Source organism: Bufo gargarizans, chromosome 1 (assembly GCF_014858855.1).
Source record: "Bufo gargarizans isolate SCDJY-AF-19 chromosome 1, ASM1485885v1, whole genome shotgun sequence".
Classification (NCBI taxonomy): Eukaryota; Metazoa; Chordata; class Amphibia; order Anura; family Bufonidae; genus Bufo; species Bufo gargarizans.
This window is the reverse complement of record NC_058080.1, coordinates 545,781,202-545,806,843: the sequence shown is the minus strand read 5'-3', so window position 1 is coordinate 545,806,843 and position 25,642 is coordinate 545,781,202. Positions and strand designations below refer to the sequence as shown.

Here is a 25,642-nt window from a genome sequence, read left to right as displayed (position 1 = left end):
TCAAAGACCAGGGTATGACCTACAGTATAATCCCATGGTGTTCAATAATAAACAGTTATAGCAGGGTTAATATAATACCATGAAATTTCTCTGTGAAAAGAGGAAAATAAAAATCACCACAATTCAATCAAACTGGCAATGGTCCTCAGTCATGTAGGAAACAAAAATACTTACGGAATGAGTCAAAACCAGGAGTGGATACAAAAGAGAAGAAGAAGTGTAAGGTCTTTTGCACGCGGCCGTGTGTCCCCCGTGGCCATATTGTGGCCCGCATACGGCGGGTCCGCAATACACGGGACACCGGCCGTGTGCATTCCGCATCACTTGAATGGGTCCGCAAATCCGGAGATGTGGTGCAGAACAGGACCACGGAACGGAAGCACTATGGAGTGCTTTTGTGGGGTTCCGTTCCGTGTTTCCGTTCCGCAAAGAAATAGAAATTGTCTTATCCTTTTGTGGAACGGACGGATCGCGAACCCCATTTAAGTGAATGGGGTCGCGATCCACATGCGGCTGGCCCACGGTCGCTGCCTGTGCATTGCGGACCTCAATTTGCAGGCCGCAGCACGGGCACGGCCAGCACACGTTCGTGTGCAAGAGGCCTAAAGGAGGGACTGATATGTCTGCTCTCATTTATATCTACTTCTGGCTTTGGTGCTGTTTTGTCCCGTAAAATGCTGTTTTTAGCAATAGGGTCTGTTGTGTTTTTTGCTGTAGAAAAGTCAGTGGACTTCACCTTCTCCATAAAAGAGGGTGAAATCTGTTTGAATTCTGTAGATGAGAATTTGATCCACTTTGCTGGTATTGTACAACGCTGAGGATTTGCTGCACGAAAATCTGTGACATCAAATCCACGGCTAGTCATGTGTGAACACAACCTAAGGCCACCTGCACATGTCATGGAATACGTGTGGTTTTTCTGCGCAGCTTCCCGTGCAGAAAAACCACAGCGTAGTACAGTACCAGCAACGTAAATAAAATTTAACATTTTCATGTACACTTTGTGAATTTTATCTTTCTGATTCAGGCCTCTTTCACACCGCCGTTTTTTTTTCCCCGTTTACTGGCCTTTTTTTGCGTTCCGTATACGGTCCGTATACGGAACCATTCATTTCAATGGTTCCGCGAAAAAAAACGGAATGTACTCAGTGTGCATTCCGTTTCCGTATTTCCGTTTTTCCGTTCCCTTGAAAGACAGAACATGTCCTATGATTGCCCGCAAATCACGTTCCGTGGCTCCATTCAAGTCAATAGGTCCGCACAAAAAACTGAACACATATGGTAATGCATCCGTATGTCTTCCGTATCCGTTTCGTTTTTGTGGAACCATCCATTAAAATTTTTATGCCCAGCCCAATTTATTCTATGTAATTACTGTATACTGTATATGCCATACGGAAAAACGGAAACGGAAACACAACGGAAACAAAAAACGGAACAACGGATCTGTAAAAAACGAACCGCAAAATACTGAAAAAGCCATACGGTCGTGTGAAAGAGGACTCAGTTTGCTAATTTTTTCTTTTTCTGAATTTTGAAATCCACAGCATGTCAATTATATTTGGGGTTTAAGGCGCAGATTTCACCCTTTTTAAATGACAAGGTGAGATCTGCGGCAAAACCGCATCTAATCTGAACCAAAAAACACATTTTATAAAAGTGGTTTGGGTGCAGGAACACACAGAAATTGGTGCGGATTTTCTGCACATTGACCTGCACCCGTATGAGGTGAGAGCATTGCACCCGCACTGAATCCGGACCCATTCACTTCAATGGGGCTGTGCAGATGAGCTGTGACTTTCACACATCACTGTTGTGTGAAAATCGCAGCATGTTCTATATTCTGCGTTTTTTACGCAACGCAGCGCCCATAGGAATGAATGGGGCTGCGTGAAAATCGCAAGCATCCGCAGGCAAGTGCGGATGCGGTGCGATTTTCACGCATGGTTGCTAGGAGATGATAGGGATGAGCAACCCCGGACCCCATTAAAGTAAATTCACTCTATTATTTTCCCTTATGACATGGTTATAAGGGAAAATAATAGCATTCTTAATACAGAATGCTTACTAAAATGTCGATTGAAGGGTTAAAAAATAAAAAAAATGAGCTCACCTTATCCACTTGATCGCGCAGCCAGCTTCGTCTTTTTTCTTCTTCTTCTTTCAGGACCTGCAAAAGGACCTTTGATGACGTAATTGCGCTCACCACGTGGAGATCCTTCTATCTTCATTCAGCAGGGCATGCGCTGACGTCACGGCGCTCACCACGTGATGAGCGAGATTACGTCATCATAGGTCCTTTTGCAGGTCCTGAAAGAAGAAGAAAAAAGACGAAGCTGGCTGCGCCATCAAGTGGATAAGGTGAGCTCATTTTTTTTATTTTTTAACCCTTCAATCGACATTTTAGTAAGCATTCTGTATTAAGAATGCTATTATTTTCCCTTATAACCATGTTATAAGCGAAAATAATAAAATCTAGGGAACACCTGAAGAAGTCCGGGTTCGGGTCTGGGTACCATATTCCGTTTTTTATCACGCACTTGCAAAATGCATTGCTGACCACTGCAATTGCAGTCAAAACTGACTAAAATTGCGTGCTCACTTGAGCGGGTTACCCGCAATGCACCCGGGACGCATCCGGAGCAAATCTGGGACTCCCGTCTGAAAGAGATCTTAGAGTGACAGTAAGCGATGAGTAGAAACAAACAAAGAGCAACCATATAACTTCAATATCTGTCAGCCAAACTCACATTTGGCCCGCCTATTGCTCGCAATTTCCATATACACGCTCGGTTTAGCCGAAGCATATCTGTGTTCTCAATGAAGAGAGGGGAAGAAACTGCTGCCAGACACCTTCCTATGAGAAGGAAGGATCAGGCATGTTGAAATCCACTGGGTCTGATCTTTTCCCCCAATTTCATCTGTCAGGGAACAGTTAGCACACCCTCATATAATAGACTAGTCCTAGCGAAACAGGCGTGTTCAGCCAACTTTGCTGGCATGTTTATGGCCACCTTTAGCTACACACACTGCAGAAGCTACTGTATATGGAAGATCCATGAAAAATTCACTTACAACTGTGCAGATTTTTTATTCTGGTTCATGTCTACCCCATTTCTGTCTCAAGCAGACTTGCCTCATGATTAAACACTCCTGGACTGAGGTCTAATGTCTAAATGTCAAGTCCTTCAGATACTATTAGGCCTCATGCACACGACCGTATGTATTTTGCGTTCCGCCAAAAACTGATCCACAAAAGACATGGATGACGTCCGTGTGCATTCTGTATTTTGCAGAATGGAACAGTTGGCCCCTAATAGAACAGTACTATCCTTGTCCGTTTGCAGCATACGGGTAGGCTACCCGACACTGCTAGATTTGAGTGTGTAGTTCCCTTTAAGCCAGTCAGGCCGGTTACCGGTAATTCTTGTCACAGCCAGCAGAGGGAGCCCCCAGTTCAGTATAAATAGGCTAGGGCCTAGCTCAGAAGGTAGAAGTTTCCAGACTCAGTGCAGAGAGGTTTTCCTCCTGAGTCCATGCATAGAAGTCAGAAGGGCATAACTAATCAGCCTGAAGACACAGAATACCACAGAGGCCGATCAGAGAAAGCAAGAGGTACTCAAGATAACAGAGGAGGTACTAGATAAGGACAGATTCAAGGGTACGCCAGATAAAGGGCATTAGACCTTGGAGAGAAAGTCACATGTAGCAGGACCAGTCAGGAATATTGAGCAATCCGCCTGTACTACATCTCCTGTAATCAACACTCTGTATAATGCCTTGCTAAGACCGGCCATTCTGTAACTCCCAAGAACCACCTGTATTGTTATAAGAAACCAACCGTCTTTCATGGAACTGTGCTGTACCTGTGTCCATGTATTATCCTGACTGATATTCAGTAAAAGTTCCAGTTTTTGTTGGCTATCCTGTGCTTGCTTCATGCGTCCACCATACTTTACACGGCGTGTCACCGTTTAATTGACACTGGCGTCACGAACTGTTAAATACCTGCCTGTTCCAGTATTTGCCCCAATTGAAGACGACAGTGGATCCCAGGTTAGTGGTCAATCTGCACTACAAAGCCCAGCACACACTACTGACCCCCTGGGACACTGCATCGCTCTTTTTGGCGTCACGAACAGGATCCGCATACTTCTACAGTGCAGAGAAGTGTGAACTGTGTGCTTTAACTATTTCACCACCGTATGGCAAAGACTGTAACCCTTTATTTCCAAGCCGGTGGATTAAAATTGTGCCTGGGAGGAATCAGAGGCGCTGTACTGTGTTGCGCTACCCCCAGAGGGAAAATCGTATTTGTGGACTGTGATTTATTGGACTTTGCAACACCCTGCTTGCTGTCAGGGAATCGTGATCAAGATGGCCACCGGCCGCCTGGAGTAAAGTTTCCCGCGCTGCTGAGGACCTCCGTGGGCGGATCCCTTCAAAGACACAGAGAATCCCGCCCCTCTTCATCATCGCACCGCCGCGGCCCTGCTTTTCCTGCGTCAGCAACGTCACCGCGTTCACAGGACGTCCGGAGTCTCACGAGATTTGGCCTGCGCGAACCCGCCGATACCGGTAAGAACTTGTATCCGGAGGGAAGGGGATTGTTCCGGCCCCTTTAGTCACCAGCGGCCACCTCGTAATAAGTTAACATGTCAGATCCGGGAGTTGCCGAGCGGCCGGACCCGGGAGAGCTTGCGGCTCCTAATCATCCTATAGCCCCCAGCATGATGCCCTTTACCATGCCTTACTATTTTGGGGCCCCATGGTTTCCCCGCTATAACGGAGAGGCCCATACCCTAAGAGACTTTAAAGAAAAGTTGCTGGCCTTATTCAAACTGTACCCCATAAATGCCGATCAGCAAATGGAAATCTTGCTAGCGCAATTGGAGGGGGCTGCCCGCAGAGAGGTATTATCCTGGCCTGTTGCTGAAAGGAGTACTCTAGAGCAGATATTCACCCGCCTCAGGGCCACTTTTGAAACGAGGACTGCCTCAGAGATAAAGATGCACTTCTTTGGCAAGAAACAGAAGTCCGGTGAGTCCCTCCGTGACTATGCCCTATCACTTCAGGAGGCTTTGGGGGCTGTAATTCAGATAGATCCCAAGGAAGCTGATAACCAGGATCAGACCCTGAGGGAACAATTTATTACCGGAGTGTCTAGTGAGCAAATAAGGACCCAATTAAAGATGCTGTCCGCCCAACACCCTAACAGTACCTTTCTGGACTTTAAAGAGCTGGCTATAAAAATTCTGGGGTCAGCAGTATCTACAGAGCTGAGCACGCCACCTGAGTTATCAGCCTGCAGGTCAAAACCGCTTATCATTAACCGAGCTGAGGCCGGTCAAGCTGTTCAAGCTACAGCTACCGATACTATCGCCATGCTGACAGAGCAAGTAAATCACCTCACTAAAAGCCTAGAGAGAGTGTGCAGAAAAATGGAGGAATGGGAAAAACCTATGATGTCAGAAGAGGAGTTCCTGTCACCCTCTAAGCCGTTCCCACCTCCATACCAAGAGACTCACCCCAGGGATCCGGGGAGGCGCAATAGGGGTCGCCAGCGGCCCGTGTGTACATACTGCAAAAAGATGGGACACACAGAATCCACTTGCTGGCAGTTAAACGGGCAACCCCTGAGGCTGAGGACCACCCCTCGGGAGGTAGAACACTAGGTCCAAAAGATCCAAATTGGATGCCACGGTATGTAGGATCCCATCCTAAAATCAATGTGGAGATTAACGGGGTCCCCTTTGAAGCCCTATTAGATACTGGGTCTCAGGTCACTACTATTCAGCTGCCCGCCTTTGAAAGATTCTGGGACACCAATCAATTGACCCAGCCGCCCGAATCCTGGGTAGAGATTATCGCCAGCAATGGCAAACCGGTAAAGATCCATGGATACTGGGAACCCACCCTGCAGGTGGGAGAAGTCACCTTGCCTCAACAGGGGGTGATAGTAGTACAGGCCGGCGACAGAGGAGGACATCCTGTCATTCTAGGCACCAATGTCTTCAAAAACTGTTATGCTGAAATACTTGCCGTATTACATCAGACTCTGCCCACCGCTTCCTCTGCGTCCAAGAGGGTGATTCAAAAGACTATCACTGTGTTAAGTGCCCAGCAGAGGTTTGCTAACGGGAAAGGAGAAATTTGTACTGCCAAGATTCGTGATAATAAGCCTGTGACTTTGCCTCCTAATTCCCAAACTCTCTTATGGTGTCGTGCTGTCCTGGGAGTCCAAGGCCAAGATTATCCAGCCCTGGTGGAGCCAATCCAGATGGAGAACTACCCTTATGTGAGAGCTGCCAAGTGCCTGGTGAACGTCTCCCAAGGTAAAGTACCTGTCCGTCTGATTAACCTGAGTGATCATCCTGTGGCGCTTACTAAGCATTACCCTGTTGCCCAGCTTTCTCAGGTGTTCTTCCAAGACATCATCCGTCTTCCAGTGACAGAAAAGCCGCCAGCTGCAGTCAGCGGATGTCCGCCGGTGCCCCAGTCACAAGTACCCTGGTGGGAAGAGCTACATGTCGGGGACGAGACTACCCCCCAACATCAACAAGAAGGGATACTACGGCTTGTCAAAGAGCACCACCAGGCCTTCAGTAAACATGCTGCTGATTATGGAGAGGTTAGTGCCATACAACACACCATACCTACTGGCTCTCATCCTCCTATCAAGGAGAGATACCGACCCTTACCGCCTACTTCTTATCAGACTGTAAAAGAAATGATCCAAGAGATGAAAGACTCTAATGTAATCCGGGACAGTCGTAGCCCGTGGGCGGCACCCCTGGTCCTTGTAAAGAAGAAGGATGGTGGTATCCGTTTCTGCGTGGACTATAGAAAAATTAACCAAATAACCCACAAAGACGCGTACCCACTGCCCCGCATTGAAGAGTCACTAACTGCTCTGGGCTCCGCTGCCTATTTCTCCACATTGGACTTGACCAGTGGCTACTGGCAAGTACCCATGGCCCCGGCAGATAGGGAAAAGACTGCTTTCACCACTCCCATGGGCCTGTTTGAATTTAATTGTATGCCGTTCGGGTTATGTAATGCCCCAGGAACTTTCCAGAGACTAATGGAGCGGTGTTTGGGTCACAAAAACTTCGAAACAGTGCTGCTGTATCTAGATGACGTCATTGTGTACTCAAAAACATATGAAGACCACCTGAAACACTTAGCAGAGGTCTTTGAAATCCTTGTGAAATATGGCCTGAAGGTAAAGCCATCTAAATGCCACTTGCTCAAACCTGCGGTAAAATACCTGGGGCATGTGGTAAGCGGAGAGGGCGTACAACCTGACCCTGATAAGTTAGCGGCTGTCCATAACTGGCCGGTACCCACTACCGTCAAAGAGGTGAGGGGTTTCCTTGGTTTTGCCGGCTACTATAGACGTTTCATCCCCCATTTTGCTCAAATAGCCGATCCTCTCCAGGAACTCTTGAGGGGGCAGCCCAAGAAAAGTCCTAGAACTCCCGTGCTCATTGAGTGGAATGAAGAGAGAGAGATAGCGTTCCAGTTGTTAAAAAAGAAACTGACCGAGCCTCCCGTGTTAGGTTATCCCGACTACAGCAAGCCCTTCCATCTGTATACTGATGCTAGCAAGCGAGGCCTGGGGGCTGTGTTAGCCCAGATTCAAGAGGGAAAAGAAAGAGTGATAGCTTATGCAAGCCGCTCCCTGAAAGGAGCTGAGAAAAATGACCAGAATTATAGTTCCTTCAAACTAGAATTCCTGGCATTAGTGTGGGCAGTGACGGAAAAATTCAAAGATTATCTAGCCGCTACCCCATTCATTGCATTCACTGATAATAACCCTCTGGCACATCTAAATACAGCTAAATTGGGGGCTCTGGAGCAAAGATGGGCCTCTCGTCTCGCCAACTATGATTTCTCTGTAAAATATCGCGCTGGACGTACTAACGACAATGCTGATGCTTTATCCAGACTCCCCACAGAGACAGCTCCTGATGATGTGCGAGATGCTTGGGAAGATGTAGAAATGCCGGCCTTCTACCATAAATTTGCTCAACAGGATCAGGCTCGGGCTACCAGTAACAGAGCTGCAGTTCCTTCACCCTCCAGTAGGCCGGAACTCAAAGAAGAAAGGTGGGTGAAACTACAGTCTGAAAGTAGAGTGATGGGTGAATTGTTGGACTTCATTACCAGTGGCAGAACCCCTGAGAGGATTCGGCGTAAGAGTACAGATCCTGAGCTCATCAAACTGTGGAGACAGCGCAATCAACTCTTCATACAAAAGGGCCTGTTGCTACGGAGAAGCCTAGACCCAGTGTCCAACGAAAGAGTGCATCAAATTCTCATACCCCGACGAGATGCAGGTATGGTGTTGGAGATGTACCACAATCAATCCGGTCACTTTGGGGTCCAAAAGACTGAGGCAAATATCCGCCAGCGGTTTTACTGGGTGGGCATGAGAGAAGACATGGAGAAGTGGTGTCGGGAGTGCGTAGCCTGTGCCTTGAAACGAGGTGAACACCATGATCAGAGGGCACCACTGAGACCCATTGTAAGTACTCGTCCTCTTGAACTTGTCGCCATCGACCATGTGAAACTGGAGCCTAGTCGCTCAGGGTATGTGTACGCTATGACTATTATTGACCATTTCACTAAGTTTGTTGTAGCGGTGCCTGTGAGAGACCAGACGGCCAAGACTACAGCCGAACTGTTCTGGAAACACTTCCTCCTGCCCTACGGTTGTCCAGAAAAGATCCTCACCGATCAAGGTCCTGCTTTTGAGTCCCATCTGTTCCATGAACTGTGCCGCCTGCACAACTGTAAGAAGATCCGGACGACGGCCTACCATCCGCAAGGTAATGGATTATGTGAAAAAATGAATCAGACCTTGATAGAGATGCTGAGGACCGTGCCTCCTGAAACCCGGGGAGATTGGCCTAATCTGTTGCCACAACTCATGTTCACATACAATCATACCATACACTGTTCCACCGGGTATACCCCCTTTTATTTGATGTTTGGGCGCCAAGGATTATTGCCTGCTGACCACTCCTTAGATGTACTCGTACCTGATTGCATCAACCCATTCCCTAATACCGACTGGGTTGCTGAACACCAAAGGCGATTGAATACAGCCCAAGCTATTGTCCAGGAACGTATGGACTATGCTAGAGACCGGCAGCAGAGAGACTATGACCAAGCAGCCCATGCAGAACCCTTGACAATAGGGGCTGTGGTATGGTTAAAAAATAACCGCCGTACCAGTAAACTGGACAGTAAATGGGAGCAAAGTCCTTATGTTGTCACTGCAATCCCAAATGTTGGAACTCACACTTATGAGATCACCCGAGAGGGCAGGGGATCCCAAATTGTACACCGAAACCGGTTAAAGCTCTGCCTGACACCAGGACCCAGTGCCGAGAGTGCTATATCTGAACCCCCTGTGTCAGAGTCATCGATACAGCCCGAGGATCCTATGCAGGCTGTCCGAAATCTAAGGTATGACGCCGATCCCATGCATTGGCTTCTGACACCATGGTTGAACTTGTTGGTGCCCGCTCCGGCACCTACTGTACCTTTACTTCCAGAAGAGCCGGTTCAAGATGCCCCGGATCCAGTTCCCCCTCCAGTGGATCCTGTTGTTCCTGTTGTTCCCGTTGTTCCTGACCAAGGTCTCACGGATGGAGATCCTCCTGTTGCTACTTCCCTCTTCTACCTCGGTGCTAAGGGAAGAGGAAACCCCTGTGTTGAGAAGGTCCACCCGGATGACCAGGGGACGTCCGCCAGTCCATTTAAGAGACTTTGACTATGCTGGTGGTGTCTCCTCCCGAACAGTTGTTACTAGAAATAGCCTGCTTGACGTGTGTGCGCAAGAATGGACTCCTCCACGTGAGCCCTTGCCTGTTCTACACCCACGGGGAAACCCTGTGTAGTTCCTTATTATACTTCAGTCAAGAAAAATAGACTAACCTGGTTCACCTTAAGTCCGCTGTGCCAGGTCAGCGGCCGTGCCTAAGAAGAAAGAAGACGCCCCTTTTTCTTGCGTCAGTTATTGCAAATGTTATATTTTTATGTGAAATAGTTGTTTATTATATTTATAATGCAATGTTTAAATTATGCAGCAGCTTATGTTGGTTCAGGCATGTGTGTGAGTACGAGGCCTTACTCACGTTAAAGTCTGGGGGTGTGCAGCATACGGGTAGGCTACCCGACACTGCTAGATTTGAGTGTGTAGTTCCCTTTAAGCCAGTCAGGCCGGTTACCGGTAATTCTTGTCACAGCCAGCAGAGGGAGCCCCCAGTTCAGTATAAATAGGCTAGGGCCTAGCTCAGAAGGTAGAAGTTTCCAGACTCAGTGCAGAGAGGTTTTCCTCCTGAGTCCATGCATAGAAGTCAGAAGGGCATAACTAATCAGCCTGAAGACACAGAATACCACAGAGGCCGATCAGAGAAAGCAAGAGGTACTCAAGATAACAGAGGAGGTACTAGATAAGGACAGATTCAAGGGTACGCCAGATAAAGGGCATTAGACCTTGGAGAGAAAGTCACATGTAGCAGGACCAGTCAGGAATATTGAGCAATCCGCCTGTACTACATCTCCTGTAATCAACACTCTGTATAATGCCTTGCTAAGACCGGCCATTCTGTAACTCCCAAGAACCACCTGTATTGTTATAAGAAACCAACCGTCTTTCATGGAACTGTGCTGTACCTGTGTCCATGTATTATCCTGACTGATATTCAGTAAAAGTTCCAGTTTTTGTTGGCTATCCTGTGCTTGCTTCATGCGTCCACCATACTTTACACGGCGTGTCACCGTTTAATTGACACTGGCGTCACGAACTGTTAAATACCTGCCTGTTCCAGTATTTGCCCCAATTGAAGACGACAGTGGATCCCAGGTTAGTGGTCAATCTGCACTACAAAGCCCAGCACACACTACTGACCCCCTGGGACACTGCACGTTAAGCAAACAATAATAGGACATATTCTATTTTTTTGGGGAACGGACATATGGAAGCGGAATTCACATGGAGTAACTTTCGTTTTTTTTTACGGACCCATTGAAATGAATGGTTTCGTATACGGTCCACACAAAAAACTAAACGGACACGGAAAGAAAATACGTTTGTGTGCATGAGCCCTTAGGCCCCTTTCACACGGGCGAGTTTTCCGTGCGGGTGCGATGCGTGCGGTGAACGCATTGCACCCGCACTGAATCCTGACCCATTCATTTCTATGAGACTGTGCACACGAGCGGTGATTTTCACGCATCACTTGTGCGTTGCGTGAAAATCGCAGCATGCTCCTCTTTGTGCGTTTTTCACGTAACGCAGGCCCTATAGAAATGAATGGGGTTGCGTGAAAATCGCATGCATCCGCAAGCAAGTGCGGATGCGGTGCGATTTTCACGCATGGGTTCTAGGTGACAGTCTATTCACTGTATTATTTTCCCTTATAACATGGTTATAAGGGAAAATAATAGCATTCTGAATACAGAATGCTTTGTATAATAGTGCTGGAGGGGTTAAAAATAATAAAAAAGTTAACTCACCTTCTCCTCTTGTTAGCGCAGATGCCGGTCTGTTCTTTATCTGTGGGCTAAAGGACCTTTGATGACGTCAGATCACATGCTCCATCACCATGGTGATGGACCATCTGATTGGAGCATGTGATCTGACGTCACCTCAGGTCATTCAGTCCACAGCTAAAGAACAGAGTGGCATCTGCGCGAACAAGAGGAGAAGGTGAGTTAACTTTTTTATTATTTTTAACCCTTCCAGCACTATTATACAAAGCATTCTGTAGTCAGAATGCTATTATTTTCCCTTATAACCATGTTATAAGGGAAAATAATACAATCTTCAGAACATCAATCCCAAGCCCGAACTTCTGTGAAGAAGTTCGGGTCTGGGTACCAAACATGCGCGATTTTTCTCACGCAAGTGCAAAACGCATGACAATGTTTTGCACTCGCGCAGAAAAATCGCGCATTTTCCCGCAACGCACCCGCCTCTTATCCGGGCAAAAAACATGACGCCCGTGTGAAAGAGGCCTTACAGTGATGGCTAACCTCCGGCACTCCAACTGTGGTGAATCCCAGCATCCTCCATTCATTTCTATGGAGTTCTGAGAACAGCCAAGCAAGTGTACATCTTGGGAGTCGTAGTTTTACCCCAGCTAGAGTGCAGGAGGTTAGCCATCACAGCAATGAACAATGAACAGGAGAAGAATATGTGAATATTGGGAGATGTATGAAAGTGAAAAAGTGGAATGGGCGTTCATGCCAAACAATGTGGTTGCTGGTTTCATTTTTTAAAAGGCCTCTAAAAACAGACGAGCGGTTGACTCTGACTGTCCACTTTTCCTTTGCACCAGGTTTGATACACCTCCTCATTAAACTGCTTGTCTAATGGAGACCGCTATTGCCCACATGTATTATTAGGGCATATGGGCGTCATAAAGGGTGTCCACTGGATAGACGAACGCGAGCTGTTCATAAAAGAATGGCATACTACATTGAAAGGTTTTAAAATATAAAATGAGTTTTAGTACTATTAATTAAAACTAGCAGAAGGACCCGGCTTTGCACGGCTATATTTCATCTATTTTATTTAATGTTTGTGTGTGTCGTTAAAAGATATTGACAATATCCCCCATAACAGTGACCTCTACAGCACCTGCCCCTTTAACAGTAAACTCCACAGTCCCCCACCCTTTAACACTGCCCCCCCTTAAGGCCTCGTTCACACTTCAGTGTTTGGTCAGTGATTTCCATCAGTGATTTGTGAGCCAAAACCAGAAGTGGAGCCTCCACAGACATGAGGTAGAAGGGAAAGATCTGCTCCTGTTCTGTGTTTAGAGCTGCACCTGGTTTTGGCTCACAAATCACTGATGGAAATCACTGACCAAACACTGAAGTGTGAACAGTAACATCCATAGTGAACGCCTCTTTAATAGTGACCTCCACAGTATCCGCCCCTTTAACAGTGACCTCCACAGCGCCCTGCCCCTTTAATGCTAGGACTACACGGCGACATATGTCGCAACAATTTTTAAAATGATAGGCTATGGTGTCGCACTGTGACATGTGACATACTCCGACTGCGACAGTTACAAAAAATCCATCCAAGATGGATTTTTCTACGACTGTCGAGTCGCAGTGGCAACATGTCACATGTCGCAGTGCAACACCTTAGACTATCATTATAAAAATTGGCGCGTGACATTGGTGCGACATCAATGTCACGCGACACATGTAGCAGTGTAGTTGTGCGACTTATTGTCACGCGACACATGTCGTCTTGTAGTCCTAGCATAAAGCTGACCTACAGCAATGAAGAAAAATAGCTGGAATGGGATATGAAGAGAAAGACTGGCAGGCTTGTATTGGCTAATGCAGGTAATTTTTAGGGAATATCTCAGGAATGGTACGTCCTAGAGATCTGTGACCCCCACAAGATTTACTTTCAGGTAGCAAGGGATATAGATACCAAGTTTCGTTGAAATCGATGGTTGCATTTTTGAGTGATCGCGGAACATACATACACACATATATACGTCCTTATTTATATATATATATAGATACATAAACAGAAAAAAAAACATCTGGTTTTGCCACTGTATGTCACATTGCATGCTTTCACCCAACATTACATAAAGGATAATTGTCATTTTTTATTTATTTGCTAGTTTATTACAGCTAGGCATGTATACCTAAGTTAGTCTGTCAATGATTGTCAAAAGATCTGTAATTACCTTATAATAACAGTTTTCATTAATGTCCTCTGTCCCTTTCCACTGCTCCCTTAAAAGACCTTTACTATCGCTTGTCTGTCTCCCAACTTAATGTAAACAGAAGACAGGGGGGCGGTCCTTCACACTACATGCCTGCATTAGGCTTCAGAGTGAGGAGGCGTGTCTCTCTGTAATCCAATCTGATTGGCTGGCAGAGGAGCCATCCTGAGAAGGTCCTCATATTGTAAATGTTTAAACAGCCATAACTAAGGGAAAAACTCAAGGAAAACAGTGGTATGTGAAGAAACTAAAGATTGCTTTATGCATAATGCTGCAGTAACATAGGCTAAAATAGTTTTTTTTTTTTTTTATGAAAACATAACAGTTACCCTTTAATAGGGTTGTCTCAACTCAAACATTGGTGGCATATGGCTTGAGCTGCCAGCTTGATAGAAATCTAGCAGAGCAATTGATGGGAAGATCTCTGGACCCATGTGAGGTACAGGGCTGGTTCTAGCTTTGTTAGAAATAGATTCTCATGTACTATATGATGTCTGATTTTCATTTTATACATCAATCATTGGATAACCCCTATAAAGGGGCTGTCTCACTTCATCAAATAGCATTTGTTATGTAGAGGAAGTTCTTACAAGGCACTTACTAATGTATTGTGATACAGCCTATGTGCGCTCCCATGGTCCCGGCCGCCAGATATGCTGGCACTTTTTCCTATAGTGTCCAGGCACAACCACCACTGATGGATTGCAGGCTGGTCATAACCATGGAAACGAGCAGTGTATAATATGATAAGAAAAATGAATCCATCTAGCAAAGGAGACAATATGGACAATCACAATACGTTAGTAAGTGCCTTGTATTAACTTTCTCTATATAATAAATGCTGTTTGCTGAAGTGAGACAACCCCAAAGGCTACATTCACACGTCAGTATTTTTCTATATCCCGAATTTCGGTCCGTTTTTTGCGGATGCGTTGTTCCTGAAAATGTTTCCGTATGTCATCAGTATGTCATCCGTTTTTTGCGGATCCGCAAAAAACGGAAACATCTATAAATTTCACAAAGCAAATAAAGTTGTTTGGATTTCTTTGAAAAATAAAAATAAATAAAAAAAGTGAATAAGTGATTTCTGTTTGCAGGATTTAATTTCCAGGAACAGGATTCCGCTTAAAACGGATGACATACGTAATGACATACGAATGTCATCCGTTTTTTGCGGAACTATTGACTTTGTATTGTACCAGGATCCGATTTTTGCGGAAAAGAATAGGACAAGTTTTATATTTAATCGGACATGCGGAACGGAAACGGACAGCACACATTGTGTTGTCCGATTTTTTTCAGGACCCATTGAAAATGAATGGGTCCAGAACTGGTCCTGATCTGTTCCGCAAAAAACGGAATAGATCAGGAAAGAAACAACGGACGTGTGAATGGACCCTTATAGTCACATGTACTTCTATAACCATATATAATGTTTCTTCATACAGTTAAAGTCCTATAATTTTGCACCTGTATATGATGTAGGTCAGGGGTTGGCAACCCAGAAATGGCACGCAGGCCATATTTTGCTGGTATGTCACTGTGGCGCAAAGCACTGAACCTTTAATAACAGTGGTGGGGTGGCTGGCCCTTAGTTTAAATGACTGAGGGTTTGGTTGCCAATCCCTTAACTAGGTACCTAATTAGTAGATTATATTGGATTAATATTAAATCAATTCACAATCCGTTATTAGTTCTCCTTCGAGAAGTCCCCAGCAGGTCTTTCTTAGCAGATTCAATTACATTTTTCTCACTTTCAGTCCTCAACAGACATCCAACTTTACTTCCTAAAGGGGATCATTCAATGTCCAGGTCATCAGGTGCTGAACTAAAGGAGAGATATACTGTACTTCATATTGTATGTGTAATGATTTATTCCTCATGTTCTGTCATAGTTGCGCAGTGGGATGTTGTCATACGTGTAGGTTTCATTGCTCTGGTGCAGTTCTTTGGCTGTGCGCTTTGCTTCCCTAGCAATCTTCTGGAAACGACGCAAAGAGAGAATGATGAAGATTAACAGAATGCCTTGTACTACAATGAAGATAAAGAGGCAGAGCTGGGAGATCAGAGCAAGGTTGCAGTACCAATATTGACAGGTGGTCACCAGTTCATCCTCTGTTAAGTACATGATAACTCTCCCTTCCAGGGGCTCGGGAGATGCACAAGTCACACCCCGGTACAGACTTTTCTTCTGCTGGCCTTGCAGCCAGCTACGCAGGTAAAGGATGTCACAGTCACAGTGCCAAGGGTTATGCTCGAGATAGACCTCACGCAGATTTGGAAGGTGGTCCAGAAGACCATTAGGAATAAACAATAGGTTGTTTTGGTCCAAACGGATCACCTGGGTGGAAGTGGGAAAAGAGGACGGCAAAGAAGTACTAGTAAGGTCTTTATAGCTGCAGTCCACGATTCCAGAGGAACAGCTACAAGGAGACGGACATCCAGTGACCACTGGAAGTAAAGAGACCAGCAGGGGTAACAGCCAGAACCAATGCATCCTCCTCATCATCATCTCACCTGAAATAATATAAGGTTTGGGTTAATGATAGTTAAAAAAATTCCAATATAAATAAAATAAGTAGTAAAATAGATGATTGTAGTCACATTATTCTTTGTTTATGTTTTTGGCAGGATTGGCCAATGATCTAGTGTGTATGGGGATGTCTCTACTCTCCCCCAACGGACGATGTTGGGGGAATGAAAGATTGAGCACATTGAAATTCAGCATGCCCAGTGTTTTGTTCTCATGAGAGAAAAGCTCCCACTTTAGGTGTTTGGCAGCAGCTTACTCCCCTCTCCCCTGACAGCTGTCTAACGTATATGGTCAGCTTTAACAAAACGGAAAATCAGGCCTATAGCAAAACCCTTTGATAACCAGTGTCATATATGTACGGCAGAAGTCGTCACTTTGAACATGATGGCTGTTCGTGAGCACAGAGACCCAAGGGTAATGTCTGGGATTTGTGATAATGTTGATGTCACCACAGCATCTGATCACTGAAAACCCAGACCTGGAATGGCTCTCTCCTCCGACGATGCTCGGATGCTCACTCTCTGAAGAAACAGTGTATCAAAACTGTGCTTCCTACAGAGGCCTGCAGGTGGCAGGGCCCCATAGGATAACAGCAAATAGGGCTTACAATGCAGTGCTAATTCATGGGGGGGGGGGGGGGGGGGGGCTAGAAAAAAGAAAATAACGTTTTTAAAAAATATAAAAAAATCTAAGAATTTAAATCACCAACCTTTCCTTAGAATTAAAGGGAACCTGTCACCTCCCAAAACCATCCCAAGCCACCAGAAGTACCTGCGTGTAGCCAGTAGTGTGTTTCTGATTACACTGAAAATGTTGTTTTATCCCCTAACGGCATGCTCCTCCACCCATGCAGCGGCCTCCTTGCTTCAAGTCACGGTATTCACGCCTACTTCCCTGCCCCTTCGCTGTGACTGACAGCTGGCTGTTCGGCTGGCTTTGCCGAACTCCCTGCATAAGCGCTGTCAGTCACAGCGAAGGGAGCGTGGTTATCGTGACTTGAAGCAGGGAGGCCGCTGCCTGCTTGACTTAAAGCATGCGTGGAGAAGCGCGCCGGGCAGGGGATAAAACAACGTTTTCAGGACTTTTGCTGAATCTGACTTCAGGAAGAAGGGCATCATCAGAAACGGGCTGCTCGCTACACGCAGGTACTGCTGGCCGCTTGGGTTGGTTTTTGGAGGTGGCAGGTTCCCTTTAAATAAAAAATAAACAATTAACGACAAACATCATAGGCATCGCCACTTCCCAAAATGCCCAAACTATTAAAATATATATTTATTTATCCCGTATGGTGAACGCCGTAATGGAAAAAAAAATAAAAAATGGCCGAGGCACCCACCATTTTTTCATTGCTTCAGTTCCCAAAATAAATGGAACAAAAGGTGATCAAAAAATCAAACACACTCCAAAATTGTATCAATAGAAACTACAGATCGTTCTGCAAAAATTTTGCCCTCAGGCAACCTTGTAGATTGTGGGGTTCAGAAAATGGCAAAGAAAACAAAATAAATAAAAAAAATTCCAGTTTTTTCCCCCCCAGTATTGAAACACAAGAATGAAGGTCACAGGTCAAGTTTACTGCATAATGCAAAATTGCTATTTTTTTTTCAATTTCATCCCATTTGGAATTTTTTTATTCCAGCTTTCATTTACCTGGTATCCAACAGTTAATGGTGTCTTTAGAAAGTACAACTTGTGCTGCAAAAAACAAGCTCTCATGCAGCTATTTGATCAGACAAATAAAAACATTATGGCAGGAAGTGAAAAAACAAAAATACATAAATGAAAAATCATCCGGGGCTCAAGGGGTTAAAGGAGTTGTCCAAGTTATTTAAAAAGGGTCCATAGTTTGTTCTTGTTAGATAGACAGCTCGCCTTTACTGATACTTGTAAGGGTGCCAGGATTGGCAGCATCAATGCAGATGCCCTGGTATCCAAGAACAGAGAAAGAGAAACATATAATAGAGTGTTACCCTTTACCCATGAAGAAGACATGGGTTGTTGTTGATGCAAAACACAATGTGTGCATCTATAAACGTGGCTGCGTCCACGAAAATATGTTTATCTTTTATGTACTGAAAATACAATAAAAAGATTGAAATATAAAAAGGGTCCAAAGACAATAAGGCCCTTATTTATCATACCTTAACTCCAGAATTCTAGCATAAAAAAAGTCACAAAATAGGGCTTTTGCAACTTTTTTGCACTCATTTGGGCAAAATGTAAGGGATTGCTAGAAAAAATTTGCGACTTTTTACACTCACTTGCACAAAAATTTGTGACTTTACATTTTTACACCACTCACTCCAGTTTTGTAATATGGGTGGAAAATGGGTGTGGTTAGCTATGTTAAGGAGTTTCGCTCCAGGTTTGTCATTGCCACTTTTCAAAAAAGTTGCAAATAAAGCCTCATGCTGAGTGTAGGAGCGCATGGCGTCATTGGTTGCTATGACGCCGTGCGCTTCGTGCCACCGCTGCTGTACAGTAATACACTCTTATGATCTATACGAGTGTATTACTGTACAGCAGCGGCGGCACGAAGCCGCACGGTGTCATAGCAACCAATGACGCCATGCGCTCCTGCACTCAGCAGGAATCCAGGACGGTACCTCACGGTCCGTGTTCCACGAACGTGTGCATGACGTATTAGGCCCCTTGCAGACAAGCGTGTCCAGATGCATTGCGAATGCGTTCAGTGAAAAATGCGTGATTTCGCAGGCAAAGTCATTCAGTTTTGCCTGCGATCGCGTTTAGTTGTTCAGTTTTTATCGTGCGGGTGCAATGCGTTTTGATGTGTTTTGCACACGTGATAAAAAACTCAATGTATACAAACAACATCTCTTAGCAAACATCCATGAAAAACGCATCGCATCCGCACATGCTTGTGGATGCAATGCGATTTTCACGCAGCTCCATTCACTTCTATGGGGCCAGCGTTGCATGAAAATCGCAGAATATAGAACATGCTGCGATTTTCACGCAATGCACAAGTGATGCGTGAAAACCAATGCACATGTTCACAGCCCCATTGAAATGAATGGGTCCGGATTCCGTGCAGGCACAATGTGTTCGCATCACGCATTGCACCCGTGTGGAATACTCGCTCGTCTGCAAGGGGCCTTAGGTTTAAGGACAAGCCAAATTTATCAAACAACTTGTGACATTTAATAAATGTAGCACAAAGTACTGCAACACAGACTCACAGAGGTATACAGCTATATGACCACTGCAACCATGTGAGGGCTAGAGGGGCAGCACTTAAAATGGGGGATTAACTGGTAAGTACATGTGCATGTAAATGAAGAACAAGGCTAGGGATACACAATGACATTTTGTCACCTCAATGTTGCGCGACATACGGCACAACTACACTGCAACATGTGTCATGCGACATTAATGTTGCACTAATGTTGTGCGAAATTTTTTATAATGATAGTCTAGGGATAAGGCTAGGGATACACGACGACAGCTGAGAACAGCCTGCCGGAATTCACCGGATTCAGCACTGCTGGATGTAGACGGAATGCCTGCCGGCCTCATTAACTATAATGGGGTCCGGCACAGATCCAGCCACAATCTAGCAAAAATGCTGGGAATCTTCTGGACACAAAGCGCTGCATACTGCGGTTTGTGTATGGTCAATTCCTTGCATTCTTTGCCGGATCAGGTGGCCGGATCGTAGTGCTGCAGGTATGAAAGTAGCCTTATCCTGTATGTTTTGTTTTGCTGTATGTAATGTTAAGACGGAATAGGTTAGGTTGAGAATTCGGCTTGGGGGGGGCCCAGGCACATTCTTTGCACAGGGACCCTCTGCTGTCTGGGTCCGCCCCTGATGTGATCTATGGTCATTCGGCTCTAGTCTATATGGGTAAAGAATGTAAGAGCTTTATTTAGCCTGAATGCTGCTATGTGGGGTTAAGATTTAGGGTTTGGGTTAGTGGCTTCGGGTTTGGGATTAAGGTTAGTGGTTTGGGGTTTAGGGTTACTGGATTAAGGTTAAGGGGTTAGGCCTCCTGCACACGACCGTTGTGTGCACCCGTGGCCGTTGTCCCGTTTAACGTGTTTTTCTGCGGTCCCATTGACTTTCAATGGGTCTGTGGAAAAATCGGAAACTGCACCATTTGGCAGCCACATCCATGATCCGTGTTTCCTGGCCGTGAAAAAAATAGGACCTGTCCTATTTTTTTCACGGCCAACGGTTCACGGACCCATTCAAGTCAATGGGTCCGTGAAAAATCACGGATGCACACAAAATTGTCATCCGCGTCCGTGTCCGTGATCCGTGTCCGTTTTTTCCTAACATTTCAATGGCAAACTTGACATAGATTTTTTTTTTTTATGTCCGTGGATCCTCCAAAAATCACAGAAGAAAAAACGGGCACGGATCACGGTACAACGGAACCACGTTTTGCGGGACGTTAAAAAATACTGTGCAGGAGGCCTTAAGGTTAGGCTTCAGCCTAGATTGCTGACTCCATATGGAGGACCTCCTTTTACCCACTCTATTCTAGACTGCTCTTCACGAAACAGGCTACATTACTCACTCCGAAAGCAGGACCTCCTTTCAACTACTCCATTCTAGTCTCGACCACGTCCGGTCCTCAAGCCAGTGAGAGAAGCTGTTAAGCTACACAGAGTATAAGCCGCCTTGTAAGTGCCTGGGCTCTGTATTTGTTTAGGGGGTCTGTTTGTAGGAGATGTAGCCTAGGGTGTGTATTTGTTTAGGTCTGGTATCTGTGTTTTTATTTAGGAATCTGCAGTTATTTTAATGTTTTTTTTTTTTTTGGGGGGGTCTGATCTGAAACCTGTCTGTATTCTGGAGTCTGGTCAGAAGTATGTATTTATATTGGGGTCTCTCTTTATTTAGAGTCTGGGGTCTACATTTTAGTCCAGGGTATATATTTACTCAGGGGTCTGTATCCTGGGGTCTGAATTTATTGAGGTCTGGTCTGTGATCTGTATTTCTTTAGGGGGTCTGACGTCGGGTCTGTAATTATTTAGTAGGTTTTTGGGTCTGTATTATTCACAAGTCTGTAGCAAGGAATGTATTTACTGTGGGAGTAATCTAGTCATGCACATGAAACACTGAGCTCAAAGAGCCACTATTATCAAAATTCTAAATTGTTTAAATGAAATAAGAGAAGGTTAGGACGGTCCTCTGGGTGCTGTTCCGTTTTCTTTGTTTTGGCAGAAATACTGTATGCTTTTAAGATTATGTTGCAGAATTTACCAACTGCTCATTTACATAGCCGCTACACCTCAACTTATCGGTTGGGGCGGGATCGCATCAGCGCTAGTACCTTCGTTATACTGTTCCGTTATAACAGGGTTATAACAGAATATAATGGAATTTTAGGATGGAATACAAAACGGAAGACTTTAAGTCGTTTTGCTCTGTCCTAATACTGTACATTTCTATGGGCACAAATGTTTTTTTTTCCGTTATGTATGACAGAAAAATTATTCCTGTCGACAGCGACAAGAGGAGCACTGCCAAAGCCCTTCAAAATCACCTCCAACAGGCTACTGGTCTGCGTGTTTCTGACCAAACTGTTAAAAACAGACTTCATGGGAGTGACATGAGACCTGGATGTACTCTAGTGGGATGGGTGCTCACAGCTCAGCACCATGCAGCTCGATTGGCATTCACCAGACAACACTAGAATTAGCAGGCCCACCATTGGCACCCCCTTCTCTTTACAGATGATAGCAGGTTCCCATTGAGCATGTGACAGTATCTGGCGACGCCATAGTGAATGTTATGCTGCCTGCAATGTCAACCAGCATGACCAGTTTGGTGGTGGGTCAGTGATGGTCTAGAGAGGCATATCCTTGGAGAGTTGCACAAACTTCCATGTTCCTTCCATGGCCCTCATGTTTCCCAGACCTGAATCTTTTTGACAACCTCTGGGACATTCTATATCTGTGCTTCCAACCGACCAACGAGCACCACAGACTCTCCAGGAGCTCACTGATGCCCTGATCAAGGTCTGGGAGGAGATTCCTCATCTGTAGTCTCATCAGGGGCATGCCCAGGCATTGTAGGGAATGCACACAGGCAAATTGGGCCATACACACTACTAAGTCACATTATGAACTGCTAGGATGAAATTCACACAAATTGACTGTGTAAATTAGAATTTTTTACTTTGATTTTCGGGGAGATTTGGAATCAAATCCCTCAAATGGTTCATGATTGTGCTTTAAAATACTGTAATTACACAGGTTATATCAGTAAAGATTTAACTGAATATTTGAAACTTGAACATTTTGTTCATCGAGATCCAATGTGTAATTAGTGTTTACTTAATTCTTTGAGCAGCGTAGACAGATTTGGCATCCTTGTAATCTTACCAACCCAGAGAATAAAGTAACAAGTTAGTTATGCTGCACAAGGAACAGGCCTTAGGGCTCATGCACACAAACGTATTTTCTTTCCGTATCCGTTCAGGTTTTTTTTTGAAGACCGTATGTGGAAACATTAACTTCAATAGGTCCGCAAAACGTTGCTCCGTGTGCATTCCGTTTCCGTATGTCTGTATTTCCGTTCTGCAAAAAAATAGAACATGTCCTATTATTGTCCGCATTACGAACAAGGATAGTACTGTTCTATTAGGGGCCAGATGTTCCGTTCTGCAAAATACGAAATGCACACGGACGTCATCCGTTTTTTTTGTGGATCCATTTTTGCTGACCGCAAAATACATACGGTTGTGTGCATGAGGCCTTAGTAGGTTAATCTCCATCTCTAGCCTCACATGCAAAAGTCTATGGAGAGCAGAGAAGGGATGAAGAGACGGCTGCGAACTAGTGATTTATTAGCTTACCCAGAAGAGTGTTAGAGTCTTAGGCTAGGTCTACACAACGACATTTGTCGCGTGACAGATAGGGCACAACTACACTGCAACATTTGTTGCGCAACATTTTGTTGCACCAATGTCGCGCAACAATTTTTATAATGGCAGTCTATGGTGTCGCACTGCAACACGAGACATGCTGCGACTGCAACGCGACAGTCGTAGAAAAATCTATCTCGAATGGATTTTCTGCGACTGTTGCGTCGCAGTCGCAGCATGTTGCAGTGCGACACCATAGATTGCATTATAAAAATTGTTGCGCAACATCCGTGCAACAAAATGTCGCGCGACAAATGTCGTCGTGTAGACCTAGCCTTATCCTACTAAGTATAGCAGGGTCAGTGCTAAGTCTAGCAGAGCTAAGAAACTGTAGTTTGTGTGTCTCTTATACAGCAGTCTCTCCATGAACCTCAATGTTAAAAGCAGTAAACAGCAAAAAAGCCTAATTAAAGCATATTTTCTTTAGCAAAATATATTAGAAAGTTTCTAAAATTTACCTGCACTATTGATTTATGGACAGTTGTATCATAACTGGAGGTACGCTTTAATGCATGTAAGTCAGTGCTAAGGCTACTTTCACACTAGCTTTTTTACTGGCTCCTGCAGGGTTCAGCAAAAAAGCTTCAATTACTGATAATACAACCATCTGCATCTGCCGTTATGTATTATCTGTAACATACCCAAGACATTCAATAGGGGATGGATCCGTTTTCTATTGTGGCAGATTGTGGCAGAGAAAATGGATCCGTCCCCATTGACTTGCATTGGGGGTCATGGCGGATCCGTCTTTCTCCGCATCCCAGGACGGAAAGCAAACTACATGTTCCGGTATGGGAACGCAACTAAATGGAACGGAATGCATTTTTGAGCACTCCGTTCTGTTCAGTTTAGTTTTGTCCCCATAAACAACGAATGGGGACAAAACTGTAGCGTTCTTTTCCAGTATTGAGCGCCTATGACGGATCCCAATAACGGAAAACTAAAACGCTAGTGTGAAAGTAGCCTAAGTCTAGAACTAAGAAGCTGTAGTTAGTGTTTCCCATCCAGCAGCCTCCCCCCTTTCTCCATAGACCTTAAAGGGGTTATCCCATCTTAGACAATGGGGGCATATCGCTAGGACCTCTTGGACCCGCACCTACAAGGAGAATGGAGCCGGGGAGAGTTGTGGCTGGAGGACCCCGGGTTTCCCAGGGTCCGTCCACCACCAGGCGCAGCTCCCCGCCTCTCTCATTGAAGTGAATGGGAGCGCACCGCGCATGCGTGCCCATTCATTTCTATGGGGCCGACGGAAATAGCCGAGCCGTTCTCCTTGTAGGTGCGGGTCCCAGAGGTGGGACCCACACCTATCAGACAATGGGGGCATATCCTAGCGATATGCCATTGTCTAAGATGGGATAACCTCTTTATTGTTAAAAGCAATAAAGAGAAAATAAGCCTAATTAAAGCAGATAGAAGCGTTTTTAACAAAATATACTACAAAGTTTCTGATATTCACCTGCACTGTTAATTTATGGAAAGTTGTATTATAACCAGAGGTATGCTTTAACGAATGTTGTAACAAACGTAATCAAATGCAGTCATAAATTTCTCACGTCTCTAAATGAAATGAAACCACTTTTGATCTATGCCTTTATTTTTTATGCAGACCCAGGAAAAAAAGTATCCCCGTAAAAAATAAAAAATATATCCAGCAGGACCACAAAAAAACGCATGTGGTATTTGGCTTTGGCTGTTTTCAGTTTTCTAACAGTACAGAAGAGAAGAACACTGTGGAACTGTTGGTTTTATGTAAAGTACTGTTTATGGTGGCTACATACCATGGCCGAATTGTATATATATGTACAGTATGTAATTTCTCAGTGAAGGAAGAGCAAATGAAACAACTAGCAATTACCTTGACAAGTCAGGGATACAATTCACAACCATATATCAAACATACATTCATACTTGACAAGTGCAAGCTTTTTAAAAAAAAGTTCTGTGAACAAATATTACCCTAGGGCTTCATGCATAGAACGAAGCTTTACTGAGCAGGCACATGGAGGGTTTGTATGGTGCCTCCATACTACAACCACATCATGGAGGCAATGCTGCTGTGGGAAGATATCTCAGTACTGTGACATCCGATAGAACGTGGTACAATTCTTCTATGTGGTTCATATATTCAGTACTGCATATCATTTTCATACCATCTTAGTTCTGATAAGTTAGGAAATAGTGTAATTGGATTTATTAGTGCCTATCATTTGTACTTAATAAATTAGCGTCTCTAGTAGTATAATTTCTGAAATACTACGCAAATAGAATAAGGCAAAGAATTAAGTAGACTTACCCCTGTGCTATTGGGCTTCTGCAGTCCCGAGGGACACAGTCGCTGCGTGGCTGATGACGTTGCTGAACCTAAGCTGTATGATAACAGCAAAGTGTCAGGGAATGATAAGACGAGAGAAGTGTACAAAAGTAACCAAGGCAGGAAACAG

The 25,642-nt window shown here is 44.9% G+C and overlaps 1 protein-coding gene across 2 annotated transcripts; it reads right to left on the bottom strand.

Annotated features, from left to right (window-relative positions):
• Window positions 1-15,180: 15,180 nt before the first annotated feature.
• Window positions 15,181-25,642, bottom strand: GP1BB (glycoprotein Ib platelet subunit beta). Of its 2 annotated transcripts, none has more exons than XM_044289925.1 (2): window positions 25,495-25,642; window positions 15,181-16,292 (listed from the first exon to the last, which is right to left on the bottom strand). In XM_044289925.1, exon 2 carries the CDS (start codon window positions 16,285-16,287, stop codon window positions 15,655-15,657), a length of 633 nt encoding a protein of 210 aa, XP_044145860.1. In that variant the 5' UTR covers window positions 16,288-16,292; window positions 25,495-25,642; the 3' UTR covers window positions 15,181-15,654. The 2 variants fall into 2 exon arrangements, with proteins under 2 accessions (XP_044145860.1, XP_044145867.1); XM_044289932.1 differs by lacking the exon at window positions 25,495-25,642 and adding an exon at window positions 22,660-22,678.

Bases quoted from the DNA above. Each gene is read 5' to 3' on its own strand.
- GP1BB (XM_044289925.1), bottom strand. From the start codon at position 16,287: ATGATGATGAGGAGGATGCATTGGTTCTGGCTGTTACCCCTGCTGGTC.